Here is a 25,409-nt window from a genome sequence, read left to right as displayed (position 1 = left end):
TACTCTGGGTAACCACTGAGGTCTTGTCCCACTGAGGGCACGGCCGGAGTCCTTACAGAGCCTTGACCAAAGGAGCTGCAGGGCACTGCCTGCGTAGGGCCCTTTCTCTAGTGGGAAGGGACCTGCCCAGGTACAGCGAACGTACGGGACTGTGTGGCCTTTCTTCCCACTCTTCCCCAGCCTCTCGGGGAGGTGCTGTGGTGCACTTTTCTCTTCCAGCATCACACCCGATTCCCTTCATTTCTCTCCTCGTTTCAGCCAGGGCAATTCGGTTTCTCCACACTTGCCTCCCGGGCGAGCCTCCCCCCTCAGAGCAGCAGCAGCAGCAGCAGCAGCAGCAGCAGCAGCAGCAGCAGCAGCAGCAGCAGCAGCAGCCGCCCGCCCAGCCCCTCCACACCCCTCCGCTCCTACTCCCGCAAGCCCGCCGGCACCCGGCCGAGCCGGGACGCGAACCCGCGACCCCTGGGGGGTGGCCCCAGCCGCTGGCAGCGGACGTGCGCGGCCCCACGCGCGGCGGGGCCCGGCGGCCCGCGGCTCCCCCGGCGCCTGCGCGGAGCGGAGCGGGGCGGAACGGGACGGAAGTGCGGCAGCGCCCGCCGGCAGCATGGCGGCCGCCCGCTGCTTGCGGCTCTGCGGGCGCTGGCGGCCGGCGCTGCTGGGGCCCTCGCGGCGCCGCCTCTTGGCGGCCGCCTCCGCTTCCCCGGGCCCCGCGGCCCAGCCGAGCCCCGCGCCGCCGGCCCGCGCCGCCTTCAGCACTGCCCCGCGGTGGCACCAGTGGGGCCCCGGCGGCCTGGCGGGGGGCGACGCGCTGGAGGGCGGCGGCGGAGGAGCCGAGGACGGCGGCGGCGGCGGCGGGGCGGACCCCGGCGGGGCCGCGCCGGTGATGACAGCGCTGACGCCGCTGATGGTCCCGGAGCATTTCCCCAACGTGCCCCTCATCGCCGTGACGCGCAACCCGGTCTTCCCTCGCTTCATCAAGATCATCGAGGTGAGCGGCGCCGCCACGGCCCCCGGGGGGGGGGGGGAACCCGGGGCTGCAGCTCGGAGCCGTGCCCGGCCCCCGGCTCCGTCAGGCAGCGCCCGCCGGGTCCTGCGGCTCCCCTGCGGCTCCCCTGGAGCCCAGGCACCGGGCTCGGGAGCTTCCCCCCCTGCTCGTGGTAGCGGCGGTGCCTTTCTGGTGGAAGCCTTAGTCCTTATTATTTACAGAGCCCGGTTATTTACTCGGGAGGGCAGCACGGTGTGGCACGCTCGACGGCCTTCTGCTTCTTCGTGTTTGTTTTCAGTGGTCTGATTTTACTGGAACGTTGCGTTTTTGGGCTAGCAGCGGACGGACGGTTTCACAAGTATTGCATCAGAGCCCGTTATGCTGCCTTTGGGGCGGAATCACGCGGGAACTCTTCCAGAGGTCGCCGTCCTCCCCTCGTTCCTTTGCTGAAGGTTAAGGAAAAGCGTCCTTGGTTTAGCTTCGTGGGCTTGTGCCGTGGCACCAAGAGGAATATTTTTGTGAAGGCAGTAATCGGTGAGGTGCAAGGGGAAGGCTTGAGTTCGGTGTAGAGCAGCGCTGCTAAGGTGGGAGGGGATGCTGAGACAGGATGGTAATCGCAAAATTTCAGAGCACGAGCCCTCCTCTCTGCACTCCCGTAGTTAATTTTCATAAATATAAGTTTGATCTTTGACATGTGATGTGAGCTCACAAGGCAGAAATATTTTCTCTTCCTGAAAAGTAATCACTTTGGAACAAACACTCATATTTGTACTACCCGACAGTATTTTTCCAAACCAGTTTTGGAGGAAACGTAACAAATATTGAACCGATAATTCCCTGTTCGTGTAGTGCTATTTATCCTAATATAATTTCTACTGGATTTTTTTTTCTGCATGTCTAAATCTAATATATGCAAATTCTAGTGGCTTTGTAGCTGTGTTGGGGGATGTAGAAGCTTGTGTATTATTGTGATCTTCAGGCATGTAATCATATGACACTTCTATATATAAATGATTAATTTCAGAGCACAGGTCAGGTCTTACATTCAGGCAGTTGTTAAATGCTGTCTTTTATCCTGTGAATTCATTGAGCTACCATTAATTGTTTTATTGACAAAGCAAGGTGCTATTGTGAATATGGAAGGGCCCCTGGGTAGGCTGGTGGGGCTGTAGGAGATAAGGAACGGGGCAGGCTTTGGATATGAGGATTTAAATTAGACCAGATGGGTTGATGGGGAGGGTTGGACTAGCTGTCTAGTAGGAGTGGAGAGCTGGGACACACAGGTACTGAAGTGATAGCAATAGAAATACTAGAAAAGTGTTGCTCAAGTGCCTGAGAAGTTTCTTGCTCAGAAGATTTGTACAATTTAGGCCTGATTTCTTCCCTTGCTTTCAAGTTAGTCTTATGTACTCAGTGACTTGTCTTGCATACTCAGTTTTCATGTTTCTCTAATATTCTTCTGCTTCCGTTTTACCGCCCCTTAATGAAGGCAAGACTAGAAAGAGCAAAGATTAGACTTTGTAATTCAAAGGGTTTCACCATGCCTGCTCTTACACACTGAGGGTTCAAAGCGTATGGAAGATCTCCATCTGACTTCACACTTATTGTCCTAGGTGAAAAATAAGAAGCTGGTGGAGCTGCTGAGGAGGAAAGTTCGTCTTGCTCAGCCTTACGCTGGTGTATTCCTTAAAAAGGATGACAAGTAAGTTGTTTCTCTTGATCTTTTTAACAATAAAGTAATTCCCCGACTAGCCTACATTTACACAAAAGGCTGTCATCTGAGATTCCCTGCCTTGGATAGCGTTAGAGAAATTTGTATATATGCTTGGACCATTCTCTGACTATGAAAGTTTCCGTTACCACCACCAGCACTGCCAGGGACTTGAGTCTTGCTGTAGGAAAGCTGTTGTTGTTTGGGAGGGGGATGAACCATCCAGATAGCTGAGTGATTTGGAAAGGGACATGGTGGTGACAGTGGGAATAATGTGAACAGTCTTTGCTCCTGAATCCAATTTGAAGTTCTGCAAACAGTGATTGTTTTTTTCCTTTTTTATATTTTACCTGCTTTCTCAAGATTGTGAATATCTACTCTGTTTGTTTCTCAATAGCAATGAATCTGATGTAGTGGAGGATCTGAATGAAATCTACCAGATGGGAACTTTTGTACAGATTCATGAAATGCAAGACCTCGGAGACAAGTTGCGTATGATAGTCATGGGGCACCGAAGGTAATTACTTGTACTTCCACCACATCTTGTCAGAATTTTTTTCTAAAGATACATTCCTTTATCATTTTCACCATGAATATGCAGTTCCGTATGCAACTCTTGTACAACAAGCTTTTATTTTGTTACCACGATGTATTCTGACAGTATTCAGACGCAATATTCTGCGTACTGATGCAGATGCAGCAGGTTAACCTCCAAAAAGAAGAGCCTCGTGCATGTCATTCTTCCATAAACCATAATGTGATGTAAACAAGCATTCAAGATGTGGGGAATTGGTCTTTATTTGATTGAGATGGAGAGCACTGTTCAGTCATGTCCACAGGAGGAACCAGACTGGATATCAGATCTGAGGAGCATGCTGCATTTTGGGGGAAAAATATAGAAAAGGAAATTGTTATATCAGCAGCCAAAATAATGAAATGTGGTGTCCTACAAGCGTGGGTCCTGTCATTTCTAAATCCCTCCCTTAGCTTTTCCCATACACTTTCTGGAATGTGGCAGCAGCATCTTTATGAATGTGTTTATAATGAGAACTTGAGGAAGGAAAGGGGCAAGCTACAGTCTGAAACGAACAATGATCTTTAGAAATAGTGGAATTCATTTGTAGTGATCTAAGAATACACACAAGGTAAGCACAATAGTGTATTTTTTAGACTAGTGTTATTGTTGGAAGAAAGGCAAGCAAAGACAGATGAGCTTTAGAGCTTAAAAACTTTGTTGAGGAACTGAACTTGGACATGAGCTTTTCAGAAGGAGCGCAAAGGGGTTTTGACTTGATAACCTGATCCATTTTTAAATGTCTTACGTCCCACATTAAGCTAACAGGAAAACATTCAGGAAGTATTGAGGAGAAAAAATTATTCTGAAACTATATCCAAGTACTGAACGAACCTTTCAGGGTTCATATTAGATGCAGAGGAAATAGTAGGAGGTGTCTTTGTTTGCTGAAGCATATTTTAACAGCCCATTCCTTTAACTCTCCACTTAATGTCACGACACAATCGTAAGTACATAATAATTTGACGCAGTGGGAGCAGCTTAGGTATCCATCTTCCTTCAGAAAAGCCTCCTGTTACTTCTTCCAGCTATTTATGATTTTGTTTGAGAAAGCTAACCTGTCAAAATCTGGACAGCAGAAACAGAAGTAGGCAAATCAGTTAACTTTTTTTTGAATACTTAGTCACTGTGAATAGAGAATACTTACTCACTGTAAAATTACTTAAGTCCCATCCATATCTGTCACTTTACTGTTTTACTAAATCAAGCCTTATTTTGACAGAATGAACCCAAACCTAAATCTTATCAAAATACATACAGTCTATTAGTTGCCTTTGTCAAATTTGGGAATTTTAGTTTATTCAAAATACAACTCTTTCCTTTTCATGCTGAAGAGCTGAAGTTACATACAGCAGAGGAGAATTGGTTGTATCTGGTTTCTTTTGGCTTTCAGGATTCGTATAAACAGGCAGCTAGAGGTTGAGCCTGAGGAACCTGAAAACAAACAGAAAGCTAGAAGGAAACAGAAACGCTCTAAGAAAGAGGCTGAAGAGGAGTCAGGAGCAAAGGACCAAGCTGTGGAAGTGGTACTAGATCCTGTAGCTGCTTCCTCACAAGAAGTTCTCATGGTAGAAGTAGAGAATGTGGTTCATGAAGATTTTCAGATCACAGAAGAGGTTAAAGTAAGTGAATTAATCATGCAAGCCTCAACCTGTCCTGTAGAATTGCATCCACATTTCTTGCTTAAAGGAAGAGTTCTAAAGCGAAGCTCTAATTTCAGGCTTTGGAAATCATTTCCTTTTTCTCATAGTCACTGCCTGAGGGGACTTTATGAAAATAATGGTTTACTCAATTCCTTAGAATCAGTCACTTCAAAAAATTGCTGACTGAAGGCATGAAGCTTTGTTGAAGTCTGTGTAATATCCTTTATCAAACCGAACCTTTGCTGCAAGGTGACTTGAGTGGTCAACCTGACCGTATCTCTGTCCCATAACAAGTTTTGTACATGCAGGAAGCCAGCCTGCAGCCCTTGCCTCCCAGGAGAAGTAGCTGCCCTGACATGAAATACCATTTCAGCACAGCGTTGGAGACGGGTGGATAGGGGCTGTGTTTTTGAGCTCCCACAGTGGAGAGGTTGGGGAATATTGTGTTTATACTGAGTCCTTGCCCTTTTCCAGTCTTTTTCTTGATTAAATCTTTCTTGTGTTTATAGGCTCTTACTGCAGAAATTGTCAAAACAATCCGGGACATCATTGCCCTGAACCCTTTGTACAGGTACATATTTCCCACGCTTCCCTGCCTTGGGAACAGTGTATTCTCAGGCTGGAGTACCCTGAGATTTTCTGTTCCATTTGTCCTTTCGCTGTAACAAAGAACTTGCTGAATTGCCACCTAGAAGTTTGTTTAGGGATTTAAGCTTTAGCAACCACTGTTAGTAAAAGAGGGGAACTTTTGAAACCTTGTGTGAAGTTTGGATATGAAATAGGACAACTGGACTTGCAGCAGGTGGTTTGGATCTAAGTGAAGCTCACTGCAATAACCGTCACAGTCTGATGCATGTAATATGAGCATAATAAGAGGCTTAGTGTAGTGGGACACAAAAGTTTTATGTGACTATTGAGATAACATATCACCTAGTTGATTATATTTATCATTGATCATTCCTTTCATCAAGTGGTGTATGCATTTGGTACTGACCACTGGCTTAGTAAAATTTTTAAAAACTTTTTAAAAGTTTTTTTAAAGTTACTTTGCTATGAAACTGAGCAGCATTTAATTTCTTTACCATTATAACAAGTAAATAACCCCATAATGTTACTCCCTTATGAATGTACGTATTTACTGAGCATTTTGGTTTTTATTTCCATTTTGCTAGAGAGTCCGTGCTTCAGATGATGCAAGCTGGACAACGTGTGGTAGATAACCCTATCTATCTGAGTGACATGGGTGCAGCACTAACAGGAGCAGAGTCGCACGAACTTCAAGATATCTTGGAAGAAACCAGTGTAAGATGAAACTTTTAACTAAAGCTGTATTAGCTGAACCAAAAGTGGTTATGCCGTATGTCATGGTTTCTCTACTAGCTTCACTACAGAGGAGACTTCAGTACTGCATTTGATGATATCAGTTAATATCAGTGATGAGTTTCCTGCTGAAGGATATAGTGAGTAATTAATAACTTGCCTTCGGGAAAAGGATGCTCTGCATCTTTGGTGGCAAACGTACTGGTTGCGTGTTGCAGGATTGCTAAATGGTTGGTCTTTCTACATCTGTGGGTGCTGGAGAATTAGAAAATGTATCTCCCAGGCAACCTGTTGGAGCTTTTTATTCTGGATGATAGCCTTTTGTACAGGGAGCTGACATGACTACAGTGCCTGAAAACTCATTTTGTATCTATCATTTCCAGATTCCTAAAAGGCTTTACAAAGCCCTTTCCCTTCTTAAGAAGGAATATGAGTTGAGCAAACTTCAGCAACGTCTTGGAAGGGAGGTAAGTCTTTCAAGTAACGTGGATCTTGCATATATTTATATCATGTCCACCAGTGTGGTGCTTAGCACTGCCAGTGATGAATTTTAAAGCAAAACCATGGCACACGCTCTAAAGGAATTAGATTATTTTAGAGTTCATATTTGGTACCCTTTTTCCATTAGAAACTTGATTTTTCTTGCACATTTGTAAAAGTAATACAGAATCTGATGTTAAATCTGCTTTCTCGTGGAAGCCTGTGCAGACAAATGAAGGAGAAGGAGATGATTTGGAAGAGCCAGAAGGGATTTTCAAAGAGCAAACTGTGCCTGACCAAAATGATTATCTTCTCAGATAAGAAGGCCTAGAGGACAAAGGGAGAACAATATGTATTGTGTACCTTGATGTTAGCAAGGCCTTTGTGGTGGTCCTCTTTAGTGTTCTTAGGTTCAAATGGGGGGATATGGACTAGAAGGATGAACTACAAGGTGGGTGAAAAAATTGGCTCAGAAAGGGTTATGATCAACAGTATGAACTCTAAACTGCAGCTGGCTGGTAGTGCTGTCTCTCAGAGAGTCAGTAAGAACCTCCTCAAGTTCAGCAAAGAGAAATTCATAGTTCCACACATGGGTTGGAATAACCCATGCAACAGGCCGGGCATCTGTATAGAAAAGAACTTTGTGAAAAGAACTTTGGGATCCTGATGATTGTCTAAAAAACTGAAATGTCAGTCAAGTCAAATTTCCTAAGTGGAGAACAAGAAGGATGAACTACAGCTTTCCCTTCCGTGAGATAAATGAAACTGCACAGCTCCTAAATATGCTTGGATAGTGGGCATAGAAGAATGAGAAGTTAATGGTATGTCAGAGGTGTGTGAAGGTAAAATGCATAGTCCCCTATGGGACTGTGCTCTTAAGGAGGCTCATTTTTTTGCAGGTCATTTCCAGAGTTGTTTGCAAAAATGCTCCAGCTTATAGTATATCCGTATATATGTACATATACACAAAAACAGTCGTGGAGATAGTGTTGTCAGAGTGTTTGAAATGGTACAAATAGAGTCTCCTGTTACATTAGAACATGCTTCAAATGAAGATTTCTGTTGTATTTTCAGCTGCTGAGGAGGTTGTAACTCAGAAATGTTTGGAAGCATTTGATGTTTCTTGGTGGTACCAGGAACAGAACAGTAACGATACTTGTTGCTGTGTTTAGGTTGAGGAGAAGATCAAGCAGACGCATCGCAAGTATCTTCTCCAGGAGCAGCTGAAGATCATTAAAAAAGAGCTAGGTCTAGAAAAAGAGGACAAGGATGCTATAGAAGAAAAATTCCGTGAGCGACTAAAAGATCTGGTAGTGCCAAAGCATGTTATGGATGTGATTGACGAAGAGTTGAACAAGTTGGGCTTGCTGGATAATCACTCCTCGGAATTCAAGTGAGCGCATGGTTGTATCCTCTGCTATCAGGATTAGTTAGTGGAATTAGAGAAATGAGAGAAATCTGTCTGGTTCTGTGAAGCTCTTACATTAAGTGTTTCTTTTCTCTTTTTGTTGTAATTGTTTTCCCTGAATGTAGCATCTGATCACACCGTAGTTGTTGGAGTCTTCTCTAAATCTCCAGGGTTTTACTGTATTTGACCTTTTTTGTAACATTTTAGCTCTTCTCTTGCAACCTAATGCTCTGTATAAGTACAGTTCTTTTCCTCCTCATGAAAAATGTGGTGATTCCTACAGTCCTTAAGTTTGTCTCTTCTCTCTTGTTCTTAGGTGTTTTCATTAGATGCAAGAGAAAAAGAAACGAGTAGCTAACACAACACTGGCTGTGTGTTGTGTTAGCTGAGCTGAGTGTGCAGAGTTTTAGAACCAATGAGTGCTGCTTTTACACACGTGTTCTCCTCAGTAGTAGTCTGTTTAAACTGCTTACCTCTACCATTAGTTTCTGCATTAACATCCTTTTCTCCCAGTCTGAAATATTTCTGTCATAGCACACATCCAGCTCTTTTTCCTTGTTCTTGTACCAGGAAGCTTTCTTTATGTTGTCTTCGTCCACTGGGAAAGCAGACAATCCTAGTTTGCTGTTTTTAAATTTCATAGCCTGATTCAAACAGTTAACAGTCATGCAGAGCTTACAAAAAATTTCACTCAGCTTCAGACAAGAACCAGCACAACACCAAGAAATCATACAGGGAAATTGTGTGCAGCACTCCAAGTTTTTGAACAGTACATTGGAGGTGCTGCTTTTTTTTTTTTTAAACAAATATTACTGAGGATTTTCACAGGCAAAATAGAAACTTGTCACAGGCAGAAAATTCCTGCTCTGACATATTTCACATCTTCCGCTTCTGAAGCATGGTGAGGGGAGTATACCATAGTGGAAAAGTGTCAGTATTGTTTAGCAGTTTCCTTCTGTCCAAATTAGGTGGGTCTGGTTGTTTTTTTTTTTTCATTGATAATTATCTGTAGTTAAAATTAAAAGTCTGTTTTATTGCTAGAATGTTAGACCAGAACTTTTGGCAAAGTCACAGCATGTTTTCAAATGTCTCATAAAAGGGAGCAGTGTATGCTTGTGTTAGTTGGTGATACCAGACTGTAGGATCAGGCGTAAAAATAAATAACCACAAAGCCAGTATTACCTCTAAGTTTAATTCCAGCATTGCTGTGCACCCACTGGATAACAAACAGGTCTTGTTTTCAAGCCTTGCTTCACTACAAACTGGATTTTTATGCAGTGTTTGCTGCGACCATGTGATTCTAGCTATAAATGCTCATGTGGGATAGTCGTGGCAAGCCGACAGCCTTTGTCTCCTAAGTAATGCAAGCAAAGAGAGTAAGCTGACGTGGGAGTTCAACAGAAAAGAATTACAGCCCAGGCCATGGTTCTTTTTCATAGATTTTGCTTTTCTGAGACAACAGTTTTGATTTTCTGGGGAAGGGGCAAGGGAATGAAGACATCAATGAAAAGTTAACAGTGACTGCTCAGATCACGATAATATTTTCATAGTCCCCTGTTCATGAGTACAATTTATACCCCATTTGTTTTAGGTGCGGTTATTTTGAAAGGTAGTGGGGAGTGTGAGCTGCTTGTTGTTAAATCACTCTCACTTGTGTGTTTCTGGCAGTGTTACACGGAACTACTTGGACTGGCTGACATCCATCCCGTGGGGCAAGTGCAGCGAGGAGAACCTGGAGCTGACCAGAGCCCGAGCAGTTCTGGAGGAGGATCATTATGGAATGGATGATGTCAAGAAGCGAATCCTGGTAAGGCAGGAATGGGCAGAGAGCACAACTTCACGCTCTGCCTGACATTGGGCAGTTCGTTTGTGTTTCAGCTTATGGCTCTCCATTGAATTTGCATTAGTTCACGAATCACAGAAAGCTGTAGAAATGTTCTGGTGAAAAATTAATGTGTTTAATTGCCAGTGACAATGAAAGTCATGTTCTGATTTAAATGACAATATACCTCTTTTGTTACTTAATGCTGAGGAAATGAATAAATATCCAAGGGGAGCAATCTCTGGATTTAAATCAATGTATCATGAAAATGGTTCATCGTGACAGGCAAAGCTTCAGCTCTTCCAAAGTATATTGAACCACTACTTAAATCTCTCCAGTTAAGGCAGGGGGAGATGTTAGCTAAGATGCATGTTTGCCTCATGACCTTTACCTGTCCCTAGAGTTGTTTACCTGTCCCTAGAGTTGTGTTGGAAGCTGAAGGGTTTGTAGCGTTGCCTCGTTCCACAGCTTCCCTCACTTTTGCCTGAAGGTGTCCCACCTGCACGTACCATTGTTAGCGACGCTGTTGTATATAAGACTAGATACTTGCAACAGGTTGCAGAAACTTGCAGTGGGAGCTGCCTGCCTCTCCAGAGGACAGGAATAGGATCCTGCTTTTAGCCAGCCAGTGGTTTCAAGCAGTGAAACACAACCCCAGTGTTGGCAGGATTCTGGGAGGAGTGCGTGAAAATGCCCTGTAGAGAGGAGGCAGGTGCAAATACTGACTTTGTGTTACAAATTGCAGCGAGACCTTGCCAGATTTGGTGAAGCTACCGAGTACAGCTAGCCTTCAACTTGATCTAGATGCCATTTCCTTCCAAGGGTGCATTAAGGCAGGTTCTCTTTGTTCCATGTGCTGTATGTAGCACAGCTCTGTGTTACCTTGTGGGCAGAACTGATTGCAGTTAGGCCACCTCAGTAATCACTGTGCACAGAAACAGAAGTTGTAGAGGCACCTCCTAAGCTACCAGTGAGATATTGATGTATATAACAAACCATAAATTCTTAGACATCCTGGATCTTTATTTTTATTAAATTGCTTTGTTCCAGTCTATAGAAAAAGGTAAAGGTTGTGAAATGTCTTCCCTCTGATCCTGAAAGGGGGATGCTTTCCCTAGTAGCACCCAAGACTTATGAATTAATCCCACTATCTAATTCATTATTTTAAATGATTTACAGTAAGCCAATTGTTGCACATCAGCAAACAGGCAATCCCTTTTGAGTATCAGCCAGCCATGCTGCTCATCAGCACTAGTGCTATTTATGCTGTCTATGCCCAATCTTTATACAGAAGCAGATTGAGTTGCATCATGCAGGTCTGTGGATTTGATTACTGATGCGGTTGATTCCATGCAGTGGAAGAGTTGCACCAGTAATCTGACTTAACTTCTCCCCTTGCCCTCTCCAGCTCCTTTGGGGACCAGTTTTGTGTATGATGCTCATTTTGTAAGTGTTGCTTGACCCAAAGATAAATATGCTGCAGTTGCCCTCTTCGCTACTGGTGCTTCATCTGTTGTGCAGGAATTCATAGCAGTCAGCCAGCTGCGAGGATCCACCCAAGGGAAAATCCTGTGTTTTTATGGCCCCCCTGGGGTTGGCAAAACCAGCATTGCCCGCTCCATTGCCAGAGCCCTAAACAGAGAGTACTTCCGCTTCAGTGTTGGAGGGATGACTGATGTGGCAGAAATAAAAGGACACAGGTCAGTGTACTTTGAGCAATTTCTCTGTCCAGCAATTTTTATGAACATTGTCAAAATAGGAGTGTGACTGAAGTTGGATCTCTGTTCTCCAACTCCTTTCAGCAAGAGTTGGCGTATAGGAAGAGGTGAAAATGATAGCAAAGGGAGGAGTTCATCAAAATAATATCCATGCCTCGAAATGCAACTGCTCCCTGCTTTTTATTTATGTTTACAGGAGATCTTTGAAAAGTTGTGAGAGCTTTCCAAAAGCATTAGACTTAGGTGCCAAATGTTAATTCATGTTTGTCTATAATTGCCAGCACTAGAGAATGGGGATAATTTGAACAAGGTGATTCACTTGTTTTCAAGTGTAACTGAGATTTGGTGTCTGAATGATCAGGAGAGAGGTGCTGCATGAGGAAAACTTGGGAACAAGAATATTCATGGAGGAATGAGAACTGAATACAAAAATCAGTAAAGCAGCCCCTGCCAGGAGGTTATTTTTCCTCTGTGTATGCCTTAAAACTAGCAATTTTTTCAAACTAGTAAGAAGAGTAACCATTCTGCAGTATAGATTGAACCTGTGAGGTTCTGCCCTGTGTGATACAGAAGCAGAGAGAAATATTTTAGATGCTTTTCAGGAAGTTCTCTGCTCTGTGCCTCCTGGCATTCATTGTGTTTTTATCCTCTTGCTGCTCTGCTTCTGCCTGTTCCTCTAGCAGGATTGTGTTTTGCTGCTAGCAGTAAATACCTTCAGTGTACCTCTTGATTTACACTGATCCTCCTTTTTCTCTGTCTACCAAGTGAGGGAACGAAATGTTCCCTTTTCTAACATTCCTTTAACTAAAACCAAGAAGTTGCTATTCGCCCCTCTCACTTAGCCTTACCTATTTGCTTCTCACAGATTTAAAAGAGATTAAAACTAAAGATTAAAAACTGCAGTCCAGGAGTATTCTGACAAAATTCAAGTCTGATCTCTAGTAGAAACAGACTAAATGGGTCTGGGTGCTTAGTATGGTGATGGAGAATGCTTTTGATAGATATTAAAGAAATACAGACTTGTTTTGCAGCAGGATATACCTGTTGCACCATCTGCATGCTGTGTTGTGTGATGTGCGCTGTACTGCATGGTTCTTCCCTAAACATGGTCTCTGGTAAAACAGGAGGACCTATGTTGGAGCGATGCCAGGAAAAATCATCCAGTGTCTGAAGAAGACCAAGACAGAGAATCCACTTATACTGATCGATGAGGTGATGTATCTGCTTTTCTAGTTTTTGCTGTTAAAAACATGTGTCAAGTATTGACACCGACAGGAAAGGTGCAGCAGTAGCTAGATTGTTCTTTGTTTTTAAATTATGCTGGCCTCTCTGGTTCTTAAGGTGACAGTGATACCTTAGACCTTTTTTTTCTCTTCCTATAACAGACTTCAACTTTTATATTTCAGTTGTGCTCTTCTCTTTAAATTGCAGTTATTTGGATCGTGAGGACTGTAGTGGTGCTGGCTGAGTATTCAGAGAATTCAGCAGATCTCATGTTCCCTACCTGGTTGTCAATGTACCATTGTGCACAGAAACATAAGATTATTAGAAAAAGTCACTTTGGGCAAGTCTAAAGCAATACTATAAGGAGTAAGATGCTTACAGTCAATTTCAGGTCTGATTTGAGAATAAGTAAGAGTCAGGTCTACCAGTCAAGTGCTTTGCGGAAAACAAGTAAGGACAGGATATAAAAGCAAGTGTTCGGAATGGACCAGAGATGTCTCCAGTTCCATTACGTGCCATGCAGGGGAAAGACCAAGAGCAGATGGTTTGGGAATGGTATGGAGGACTAAGAAGCTGGGTAACAAGTTGCCGTGTGGTGAAACCTTTAAGTAACTGGTAATGATTTGAAAGATAATGAAATCTGTAGCTCATGGCACTTCTACTTAAGTGGTGTTGGTGAGGAGCTTTGTGTTGGCCATAGCAGCACACTGTGTAACTATTGTCTAGTTAACTCTTCTCTTTATGGGGGGAAAAATCAACGGAGAGGCACCTTGTTGAGAGCTGTCCTCCTTCTGAGGACACAGACAACACTGAAAGAGACAGCAGCCTTGGAGATGCTCAAAAGCTGGTCCTGGGCAGCCAGCTCTATAGGTGGCCTTGCTTGAGCAGGGAGACTGGACAAGATGCCCTCCAGAGGTCTTTTCCAACCTCAGCCAGTTTGTGGTTCTGTGAAAGTAGCCAAGTCCTCTAGCTGAGCTGTTTGGAGTGGCTGTGTGTGTGTGTATTACGTGAGTGTGCATTGGTTTAGTTAGTAAAACCACCACAGTACACACTTTGCACTTTGAGCAGAGTAAGTAAGGCATCTTAGATTAAATATTAGGGGAATGGTTTAAGCTAGCACCCTGTAGTCCTCCTACTGTGGAATAAGTGTTCTGTTCTGTGAATATAGCTTGGTTTGGCAAATAGTAGCCCACTGATCCATGCTAACTCATTTGTTTCCAACTGCACGCTTCTGAGACTTTGTGGTGCTTCTCCACACCACTCTTAAGAGTCCTGTGTCTTGTTAGTGTGTCACATGCTCATGCCTGTAAGATCGTAGTAACTTGGGTAAATCTACAGAAAGCTTGGTAGTGGCTGTTTATGAACAAACACATGAAGATTTTGAGATGGAGACTTTAAAGAATCTTTGCATGGCAATCTGTTGTGGTGAGAAATGTCTTGTAGCATGTAAATTTTGTCTCCCATAGGTGGATAAAATAGGAAGAGGATATCAGGGGGATCCATCCTCAGCACTTCTAGAGCTGCTGGATCCAGAACAAAACTCTAACTTCTTGGATCATTACCTTGATGTTCCTGTGGACTTATCAAAGGTAAGGTTCTTAGGTTCTTATGGTTCTTAAGGTGTAGACTTATCAAAAGTTAGGTTTTGGCTGTCTTGGATCACCTCCTTGTCTCCAGGCCACATGTCCCTGCTTCCACTGCCTGTGCATTTCTTTCTCGTGCCTCAGGCTGGCCAGCAGGTCCTTGCTCAGCCATCCGAGTTTTCTGCCCTCCCTGCTCACTTTCTTACCCAGGGAGTTGGAGAGTTCTTGTGCTCTAAGAAAAACATCCTTCAAGAGTTGCCAGCTCTGTTCAGTTCCTTTGTCCCTAAGGACAGTGTTCCAGGGGATCTCTTCCACTAGGTCTTTAAATAGCTGGAAGTTCGCTCTTTGAAAGTTCAGGGTCCTGACTTTGCTCTTTGCCAGGCCCGTATTCCTCGAGATCACAAACTCCACCAGGGCATGGACACTGCAGCCCAGACTGGCACTGATCTTAACCTCTTTAATGAGTTCGTCTGCATTGGTGAGCACCAAGTCCAGTAACGCTTCAATAGGGAACATCCTATTACGTAGTTCTAGAATCCAAAGCATTGTCTGTAATAAAAAAACAGACTTCACAGAGAACATGATCGTGTTCCATCCCTTCAGATCTTGCTCCAGCTCTTCAGGCAGAAATGCAGTGAGGATGTACGGCTTGGAATAAAGTAGCAGCTTAATGAAAATGCCTAAAAGGATCTGGTTATGCTTTCAGGTACTTTTTATTTGTACTGCCAATGTAACAGAAACCATTCCAGAGCCACTACGAGATAGAATGGAAGTGATCAATGTATCGGGATATGTAGCAGAAGAGAAACTTGCAATTGCAGAGGTAAGAGAAACTACTTCAGTGATGCACTGTGAATTATATCTAAAAATGTTTTTGGCAGCTTCAGGTTTACATATTTACATCCAACTGTATCAACAAATATTAGGCACATGGTGTTGTGGACAGTGTACCCCTGATTTGAATACCCAGTTAAAATAATTCCAGCATTCTATAACAGACAGTCTGTGGACTCTAGAAAATGGCATTGAGCAAATGGCAGAATGAAGTTAAGTAAATTGGAACTACTAGGCTTTTTCACAAATACTAACAAAAGAATGTGCTGAATGATCTCTTTCAGAGGTACTTGGTCCCTCAAGCACGAGTTCTGTGTGGCTTGGATGAAAACAAAGCCAAAATCACATCGGATGTCTTGACTGTTCTTATCAAGCAGTACTGCAGAGAGAGTGGGGTGAGGAATCTGCAGAAACAAGTAGAAAAGGTAAGGGAAAATTATGTGTAACTATGACCTCTTTGCTTCAGCATTCTCAGCTTTTTCTACAGAAACAAATTCTTGTCTCTCTCAGGTACTGAGAAAATCAGCCTATAAAATTGTGAGTGGAGAAGCAGAGACGGTCCAAGTAACACCTGAAAACCTGCAGGACTTTGTAGGAAAGCCCATCTTCACTGTGGATCGAATGTATGAAACCACTCCTCCAGGAGTGGTGATGGGTCTGGCCTGGACAGCTATGGGTAAGTTGTGCAGGTACCCAATGTGCAGTTAAACAGTGGCTTTTGGGTAAATGTGCATTTCCAGGAGAAATGCTTCCTCTTACCCTGCATTGAGGTGAGGCTGCAGGTTCTGAAAGGTAAGTACTAGCTGGAAAACTGAAATGCGTGTCTACATTTCCATATAATTTTCAAAAATTGAGTGGTAGTTAAACTGAATTCTCCCTACCAGGTCCACCGAAGTTCTTCTACTGACATCAGTAATGTTAACTTCTGTTGCTTTTTAGATTCTGACCTCTTCTTCCCTAAAGAAGGGACCCTTTTTTATAAGCCCAGGCTAATTTTGATTTCAGGCCAGAATGTTTTCTCTTCATGTTCCATATACTGTATGAACTGCATCCATTAGGAACAGTGATGATTAAAAGCATAATACTTGCTAAAAGCAAGGACAAAACCTTGTCTTACTTCCTTAAAAGCAGGAGGTGCTTACGGCACAGCTGAGGCATGCTGTCTCTCTTCCATGATGTCTCACCACTGACTTGGCTTTCGATGTCAAGGGCAGATACAGGTATTCTAGCACTCTGTTGGGGTGGGTGGAGGTGGCTAGTTACATAGGTCCTTGGATTACTCCCCATAGTAACTTGGAGGTTTATGAATACCACTGAGAGGAAATACAGTACATATTAAAGGATAGGGCTTTTAGATATGCCTCCTGTGTATTCTCATTGACTTTTGGTAGAATTGAAATCCTGGAAGTAGTTAGGAGGGAGATAATCAGTATAGTGGAGGAGGTAAAGAGGTGTCTGACAATGGAAACCAGAACTGGCCACAAGTGTTATGGTGTGAACTTGCCTTACTTCGTAGCCAAAAAAGTGCCTGAAATCTTTATAAGAACTGCTTATTTCCACTAAATATGGGTTGCATCTGTGTTGGTGTAGTATAAAGTCTAAAGAAGCAATAAATGGAGGCTGTCAATGCCGGTCTGCTGAGAATTCTAGCTAAGCTTTCTGAAGGGATCTGGAGAGCAGGTTTCAATTGCTCTTTACCCAAGAGCTTCTGCCTCGTTAGAGGGCCACAGACTCAAATCTGACATCGCTTCTGCATCACCAAAGCCGCCTGCTCGAATTTTCCTTTAACTTCTTTCAGAATGTCCTTTTTCTTTTTTTTTTTTCTTAGGAGGTTCCACTCTGTTCGTTGAAACATCCCTGAAGCGACCCAAAGACAAGGAGAACAAGGATGGGTCCCTTGAAGTAACAGGGCAACTGGGAGATGTAATGAAAGAGAGTGCCAAAATAGCTTACACATTTGCAAGAGCATTTCTGATGCAGAAGGAACCCAGCAATGACTTCCTCATGTCCTCCCATATCCACTTGCATGTGCCAGAGGTAATCTGATTCAGAATTCAGAGAGGTGCATAGCAGCTAGGCTTACTTGCTACCTATGGCATGAAGTTGGGAAACAATTTGTCCATGTGTTGAATGCACTCTTAGCAGTAAAACCTAGAAAAGAAGACATTTTCCTCAGGATCCTGTGAAAACATTCTTATGAGCCATGTGTCCGTTTCTTTCTGCAGCAAACGTGGCAAGAATACAGGGGATCTGATAATACTGCAAGCGATCTTAGGCTTCTGTTGTAGCTATTGGGCCTGTTGTGCAGGTGGTGGAACCATGGCACAGAGCTAAGTAATCTGGTAAAAGCTTGTCTGCAGCTAAAGAAGTTATTGTCTCTGTGTTACCAGTCATTCATAAAGGCTTCAGGTCATTTTCACATTATTAAAAATGCTTCTCTGTGCTGTGGTTCCTAGTCAGTGATTGCATTTCTCCAGTGTTTGGAATAGGGAATAAATGCGCACAGTCCTTAGAGGTGCTAATATACTGTGTTAACAGGTTTCGGGCAGGTGCTTTACTGAAGACAGAGTTTGTCCTACCACTGTACCCAAGCTTTGCTTCTGTTAAAGCATGATTTACCATAGTACAGAGTCTCCTTATTGCAGCTCTCTGCAATAGGAACTTGGTTGTTACCGATTGGTTTCCTGGAGGATTAGAAAGCGGCAGATGCTTTCTCTTCCTCTGCTCCTTCAAACATTTGTTTCCTTGGCTTTCACCTCAAAGATCTGTTCGATCTCAGATAAATCCAAGCTGTCACTAGTTTAGGCCTGTTTTTTGGGGGGGGTTGTAAACCGAACAGTATTTTCTGCCTTGAATGATTTTTAGTATTGTTCTCCATTATTTTGTGAGTCTTGATGCTCTCTTCCCTTGTGATACTGACCTCTGTTACTTGCATCCATGGTTGGCTTAGTTCAACAAAAAGCTTTAATGCATTCACGCTCATTTTTGCTCAGGATGCTAATTGCAACTTGCTCAAGTCCTGAGCCTGATGAGTATCATGGTGGCATCAGTCCAGAAACCAAATTTCAGACTCATTTGGTTTATTCCATATGAATAAGATGAGGAATGATAAGTTACTAGTTATTACTAGATGGGCCGATTCAAGAATTCCATCGGTGACAACTTCACAAAAAGCTTTGTGTAGTGAATTTTCACCAACCTGAAATTGCTATTGCTGCTTTTACGATGGCACCAAAGGTTTTGTTTGGTTTTGCTACTCTTTGAATGAGGTAAAGACAAGGTTTTTTGTGCTTATTGTGTTTTGTTTTTTTTTAAACAGGGAGCAACACCAAAGGATGGACCAAGTGCAGGGTGTACTATAGTAACAGCTTTGCTATCGCTGGCCATGAATTGCCCAGTGAGGCAGAATGTGGCCATGACTGGAGAGGTGTCATTAACTGGAAAAATTCTTCCTGTTGGTGGAATCAAGGAGAAGACTATTGCGGTAAGAGCGCTCTCTGTCTCCATGCATCATGGATTTATCTCAGGAGTATTTTGCTTTATGGCAGTCATTACAGAAGGAATAACACATAATAGGGATGTCTGCAGGTCTGATGACTAGCTGTGCTTGCAGGAGTGTGAAGGGCCCCCAGAGATAAATGCAAGATCACCCATAGAGTGGGTGAAAACCTGCCAGTTGATGAGTGGGTTCCACTTAACGTGCTGTTTCTGATGCATGTGTCTGTATTGAAAGGCTCTGAAGAACAGTGCTGTGGGTCATGATGTGGTGGGTTGGTCTGATAAACTTCATTTGAATTTAAGGTTTATCCTCAGAGAAGTTGGAGCAGGCTTCTAAAACTCAGTAAAACACTATGAATTAGCGTAACACTCCCCGGTGTGCTTTCATAGTCCTACTAAAATGCCTCCCACTTCATCTGCCCATGCAGCTACTGGGAAGTGTTTTGGGGGCTTGAGCTCTTGAAATATGATCTGTCCTAGCGACAGCTTCTATAAGTAATGTCCTTGCTGCTCTCTGAAGAAAGTAAAGCCAGATCATGTTCCTTAATAACTGTGCTTGTTCTTGCTTTCTGAAATGGGAGAGAATCTGGTTTTAGTAGATTGATGGATTTCTAGGACTAAACACGCAGACTGCATAATTTTCTTTTTCCCCATAGGCGAAGAGAGCAGGCGTTACCTGCATCATTTTGCCATCAGAGAATAAAAAGGATTATTACGACCTTGCTGGATTCATTACAGAAGGACTAGAAGTGCATTTTGTTGAGCACTACAATGAGGTATTCGATATAGCATTTTCAAAACTGGATTCGGCTGGAGGATGATGTTCAACAACCCGATGTCTGAAAGGTGGTTTGTACCTTAATGCTCTGCCTCAGCTCAGAAATGGGGCAGTCCTAAAGTGGGACATGGAGCTATTGCTGCTGCGCAGCTGCTGAAATGAATTAGAGCTTTGGTAGAATAAAGTATTTCTCACTCTTTCATATTGAATTATGATTCAACTTAAGTATTTCCAAGAAAAAATAAAGCTGTGAAATTTTACCTAGAGAATGTGCATCTTATCAGCCAGCAGCAGTGGAGCTAGTTTTCCTTTAAGTATGAAAGAGACTAATGTTTTCAGTTATTTCACTGTAAATCCAAGTATCTGCTTAAGGCAATATTTAACTAAAACACATAAAGTGGTCCTCATGTATTGGTGGTTGAGTACTCTCCCTGTCTTGGCTTAAAAGCCCACACTAAGCTAGAGGGAAAACTGAAATTCTCCTAGGACACTGCAGTAGATATAGCAAATCCAGCTGCAGAGGAAAATGGTTCTATTACAGAATAAATCACATACCATCAGTAACAGTCCCAAGCTGGAAGAGGGCAAACTGGGACAAAAGAAAGACCCGCTCAGTGTCAGTAGTCAGTACTGCACACCATTATAGGCTGTCTTTGTCACTATAGCAGTTGTAGTATGCTCACTGAGGAAAAGAAAAAAAAGGAATTAAAGGTGTTAATGTGACTATTTGTACGTCAATAGTAGTTGTACATCAATAAACACAGGCTTGGTCTAGAGAACTTGAGTACTTCATCTAATGGCAAACACCAGAAAAACTGAACTTAAATAGGATTCATTAAATAGCTGAAGAGTAGTTCCAAGAAGCATTTGAAATGTATTTCCTTTTGCTGGAAGAACAGCAGCTGTCCTGTCTCTCAGCTAGGTAGTCCTCAGTGGAGAACAAGGACTTATCCTGCTGAAATTCAGGCAACTCTTACCGATGCTAGTTCTGTAATGATTTGAAAATGTGCTGAAACTAGCGTGTGAGTGGAGGATGCAAAGGGAGACATGCAAGCGCAATAGAAACTGCACAAGGAACGCATTGAAGTATCAAGGGGGAGGAGTGCAAAGTTGTTAGTATGTTCAGTAGCAATTCTTGCCCATTGCCTTCTGCCTCTGTACCTACATATTGGTAGGAGAGGCTGAGAAGGGATCTCCCTGGCACTGCAGCCTTCACAGACTGGGCTGTTGCAGAGACCATCTGTATCCCAGGGAAGTTCAGTTCAGTGGGACCAGAAGTATTTCTCCTCCAGAATATATCAACAAGACAGTTTCAGGGACAACTCCAAGCTTGAGGCAGCGCAAGCCTGGACAAGGAAGGTTTGAGCTAAGGATGTCCCAGAAGAGTTGAACTCCCTGGCCAGCCTGCAGGGTACAAATGAAAGACAGATCCAAGCCTGCTGTTTCATAGGACTTGACAACCACCTGAAGTGGTAAAACATAGCTCCCTATTATCACCGTCTTTACATTTTTTACATGTATTTCTTGCACTAACTCCAGATCTGGGAGTGCTGTACTTTACTAGGAAACAGGTACCACATTTTGCAGCAACTTCTGTCTACATCCCCAAAAGGGCAGGTTATGAATCAGTCTCTCTCTGCCATGATCACTGAGGAGTGGGATTGTCAAGACAGGCAGACTTCACCACCACTGGCAGTCATTTCCTCTCCTCATTTTCCTTTCGTTGATTTACTTGTGGTTCAGTGGAACAGCCAGGCCCACATACCTAAAAGAAGGGATTCTCAAAGGTGTGAGGGAAGCATCTCTTTCCTTACAGCAGGTGGGACAGATCACTACACGCTCCCTAACCTGTGCTGAGGCTGGTCCCAGATGCCTGAAGCATGTGGAAATGGTACAGGATGGTTACAGACGTTCAGGAACCTGCCTTGACTCAAGGATGCAGCACAGCCTGGAGTTCCAGGGAGAACGTCACGACACCCTTACCTGTTGACATCCTCTGTCCAGCTGCCATCAAATCTAGGACAGGAATTCTGTGGAATGCAACTCCTCCTTGATGCTGTACTGGGGACTTCTGCAACCACAGGGAGTCAAGAGGTAGACTTTAAGAGTTCACAGAAAGGAGGAATGGGTCAGTTATAATCAGGTACAGGGCAGGATATGGCACTGAGAGCTGCACGCCTTCTGCACCAGTGCCAAAAACTAAATCCTCTGGCTCTTTATATTATGAGAGGCTCTTTGAAATGACAGGCCTTTTCTCAGTAGACAGAAAGAGAAAGCAGCTGTGAGCCAGGCTACTCTGGAGGAACAGAAGCTGTGCCTCTGCACATACAGAAAAGAACATGGAATAAAGTGCCTGCGGTCCCTGCAGGGCTTTTTCTGTGCTCTGGATGTTTTTCCTGCATTTCCCTTTCCCCTAGTGCCTGTTTTGAGAATGACGATGAACTGCCCTGCTAATGCAACGGGCACAAAAGGGTTTTTAAAAGGAGTTCATCCGCATTAAGGAAGGTAGAAGATGCATGTTGCAGGAGAGGGTGGAAGAATAAGGGAATAATGGCATCACCATCTGCAGCTGAAATAAAACTGCATTTTTTCCAGCTTACTGTATCTTAGGCATTCAGCATCCCCAGGACCTACCCCAGTCCCTACAGCCTGAAGCAGACAGGCCATTAACAACTGCTACACCACTTTTGGGAGGAAGGACTTTATTGAGTTACAGACTGTACAACTCAATCCTTCTTCGCAGCAGCTTTCCTCATGGCTGCCAGGACGTTACTGAGTTCCTCCCGCTTTCGCTTGGCCCGAATGTGAGTGCCAACCTGCAGAGAAGAGAGCAGTACAGTCAGCATTCATCCCAGCAAAGAGCAGAGAAAATAACCTTGTCAGACTTCAACCCCATCAACCTCAACTGGCGAGCCAGGAACTACTTAACATCATATCTCAGTAGTATTTCTACTCTAGATTTTTTGGGGGGCAAGACAGATGATGCTCTCAGCTATCGGAGCTACCTTCAACAAACTCTCAAGTCACCCCATTAATGGTACCCAGCCTCCATCAATACTGCTCTCCTGCTCTCAGCACCAGATTTGCAAGTAATACAAAAACAGCGAAGAAAAATCTGTATTGCTGTAGCTTGGGGCCTTGTCAGCAAAGTATCTTCAAGTCTGCCTCCCCCTCTCCCACTGTCCCTTGGCTGGTAACTACGCTAACAACTGAAAAAAAATAAAAAGCAAAGTTTCCGTAGGGGCAGGAAAGGCAGAAAACAAAGTTAACCAAAAAAGTTTCTGACATCCTCATTATGGCATCAGATTGACCTACCCGTTTCTTTATGAACTTCAGAGCACGTTTATCTTTGGAAACTTTCAGCAGTTCCATAGCACGTCTCTCATAGGGTGCAAAGCCACAGACTTCCCTGATCATGTCTCGCACAAACTTGGTGTGTTTGGTCAGGCGCTGCAGGAAGGGGAAATAATGTAAGTCACAACGAACACAAGCACTAACAGAGCCAGCATCAATATTTCCATCAAAACAGTTACTATAAGCAAACATTTGTTTTAAAGCTCTATTCAGTGGCATGCAAAAGCCTTCCTTGTCAAGAGCCAGGATCACCGCATCCCTTTCACATATCCTGCAAGGTTCTGAACTAGCCTGGCTGCTTGCCTGCACTTCTAACACAGCTGGATAGGAAGCAGGCTTTGCTATCCCAAAACACCTCCCAGAGAACAGGAATACACCCTGCTGGAAAACCTGAGTGATCTACACCAAGCAGCTTCCAGCTCTACCTCAGTCACCTGCACTCAGTCAGCCTGGGACAACAATCAGATTCAGACATCGGAGCTTTCAGGAAAATATTTTCCTCAGCAAACTGAGGAGTTTGGGTGTACTCTTCAGCAATGTTTCGCATACAGAAACAAACCCAACACCACACAAGCAACTTCGCAAAGAATGTAGGCAAACTGTTTGTGCATTACTACTTAAATACCAAAATGCAATTAAGGAATTCAAAACAAAGTATGTAGTAGTATGGGTGGGTGGAACTTGTCTTCCTGAACTGAAGGGCTGGACTGCAAAGGGCTGTGGCAAACACTAGGCTAAGGCCCCAAACCCATTATGCCATCAGCACATCTCAGAAGACTCCTTGTAGGCTGTAAGCAGCACGGTGCTCTCAGAGAGACGCACTAGTCTGTTCATTTTAGCCACAGCACCTCTTATTGCGCATATCTGCATGCACTAACATTTTTAGAAAAGACGGGGCCAGAAGGAATTCAGGGTATGCAGTGATACACGTTTCAAACACCACGTCTAAACTCTCCATTTAATCCAAGTGTGATAAAAAATGCAAACTGAATTTCTATCACATGCGCACTGACCATTACTTCATAAATCCCAGTATCTGTCATTAGCTGTCAGCAACGTGGAGACTGCTGACCTGCTGCTGTTACCAAAACAAGCAGACTAGAAAAGCGTTCAGAAGTCATCCAGCCCATTTTCTATTTTGCTACTAATTCAACTTAAGCTATGCTTACATCCCCCTACCGTATTCTTCCACGTTACTGTCCGCCTACCTTATTCTCCCACTACACACTGCTCCCCCGCTAACTCTCCCGTACCTCTCTCACTCCACCCCCACCTCCCCATCCTCGGTACCTGCCGGACCCGACGCCCCCTGCCCGCGCGGATCTCTCCCGACCCCCCCGACCCCCCTTTCCCACAGACCCTCCGGTGACCGGGGCCGCTGCAGCTCCGCGCCCGGCACCGGGGCCGCGAGACCAATTCCTGCGCCGAGCTCCGCTGCCAGCAGCCCCCCACCGCCGCCCCGGTACCTCAGGGGCCGTGCCCGGACCTCCCCCCCGGCCCGTACTCACCCCGCGGCGGCGGCACTGGCGCGGCTTGGTCACGTTCTTCGTCACTTTGTAGCCCTTGTTGAGGCCCACGGCCATCGGGTAGCGGATCGCCATGTCTGCGGGGAGAGAGCGGTCAGCGCTGAGCCCCGACCCGCCGCGGATGGACGCGGATGGACGCGGATCCCGGCCCGGCCCTCACCTGCCGCTCCGCCGATGGCGCCGCACCGGAAGGAAAGGGCGCGGAAGAGGCTCTGGGGCGGCACTTCCGGCAGCCCGCCCCTCACACCGCCCGGCGGCCGCTCTATCTCCCTCCAGGACCATAGAGGCGGGGGGCGCTCTATCTCGCCTCAGGACCATAGAGGCGGCGGGCCAGCACACTCCCAGAGGAGGGGACCGCAGACGGTCACAGGAGAGCGGCTGCCCTGGGTGCGAGTGGTGTTTAATTGGGAACAGCATTTGCGCCTTTCTCTGTGCCAGAGCTCCTTTAGTTTCTGTCTAGCTCATGTTTGAAATGCGGCAGCGCTTGAGGCTTCAGGGAAGAGCAGCTGCTTTTCCAGCAGCTGCTGGGGAAGGTTTTTGCCTTTTCCTCTTGCTACTTCCTCAACTCCAGCTCCGCCACTTGCAAGCCCAAAGCTCCTTGGCGTCAGGCCTTGCTAACGGGCAGCTTTAAAGTTCAACAGGATGTGAGAGTTTGTGCACACTTCCAGACTTTTCAGACTCTAGCAGTAAAAGGGCTCAAGAGCAGGTTTCTGCTAAATTCTCAGGGGCAAACCAAGCTACTGAAGCAGGTTATTTGATTTCACACTGATAGTTTTACGAATATATTTTTAAGTTTGATAGACAGATCAAATGAAACAGCTTAAACAAAATTTTTTGAAATGAAAGGGCTTAGATTTTCCTGCCTGAACAAAACCTTACCTCTGAGAAAGAATGGAGAGGAACACATTGTTCAACCCAAAGACCAGTTTTCTACTTTCAAATGCAATTAAT

At 44.5% G+C, this 25,409-nt stretch overlaps 2 protein-coding genes across 3 annotated transcripts; one reads left to right on the top strand and one right to left on the bottom strand.

Annotated features, from left to right (window-relative positions):
* The first annotated feature begins 585 nt into the window (after positions 1 to 585).
* On the top strand, positions 586 to 19,838 carry LONP1 (lon peptidase 1, mitochondrial). The gene is made up of 18 exons (XM_048077674.2): positions 586 to 988; positions 2,599 to 2,687; positions 3,094 to 3,213; positions 4,664 to 4,892; positions 5,423 to 5,484; positions 6,086 to 6,215; positions 6,617 to 6,700; positions 7,886 to 8,106; positions 9,790 to 9,928; positions 11,465 to 11,643; positions 12,786 to 12,873; positions 14,352 to 14,474; positions 15,175 to 15,291; positions 15,587 to 15,727; positions 15,813 to 15,978; positions 17,131 to 17,339; positions 18,622 to 18,786; positions 19,457 to 19,838. Exons 1-18 carry the CDS (start codon positions 605 to 607, stop codon positions 19,619 to 19,621), a joined length of 2,811 nt encoding a protein of 936 aa, XP_047933631.2. The 5' UTR covers positions 586 to 604; the 3' UTR covers positions 19,622 to 19,838.
* Positions 19,839 to 22,263: 2,425 nt separating this feature from the next.
* Positions 22,264 to 24,771, bottom strand: RPL36 (ribosomal protein L36). 2 transcript variants are annotated; one of them, XM_048077677.2, is made up of 4 exons: positions 24,619 to 24,771; positions 24,441 to 24,535; positions 22,894 to 23,028; positions 22,264 to 22,394 (listed from the first exon to the last, which is right to left on the bottom strand). In XM_048077677.2, the coding sequence occupies exons 2-4, from the start codon at positions 24,531 to 24,533 to the stop codon at positions 22,305 to 22,307; spliced, it is 318 nt and encodes a 105-aa protein (XP_047933634.1). In that variant the 5' UTR covers positions 24,534 to 24,535; positions 24,619 to 24,771; the 3' UTR covers positions 22,264 to 22,304. The 2 variants fall into 2 exon arrangements, with proteins under 2 accessions (XP_047933634.1, XP_047933633.1); XM_048077676.2 differs by having other exon boundaries at positions 24,441 to 24,676.
* Between the last annotated feature and the right edge of the window lie 638 nt (positions 24,772 to 25,409).

This window comes from Anser cygnoides, chromosome 27 (genome assembly GCF_040182565.1).
Source record: "Anser cygnoides isolate HZ-2024a breed goose chromosome 27, Taihu_goose_T2T_genome, whole genome shotgun sequence".
In the NCBI taxonomy this organism is placed as follows: domain Eukaryota; kingdom Metazoa; phylum Chordata; class Aves; order Anseriformes; family Anatidae; genus Anser; species Anser cygnoides.
This window is presented reverse-complemented; position numbering and strand designations above follow the sequence as displayed.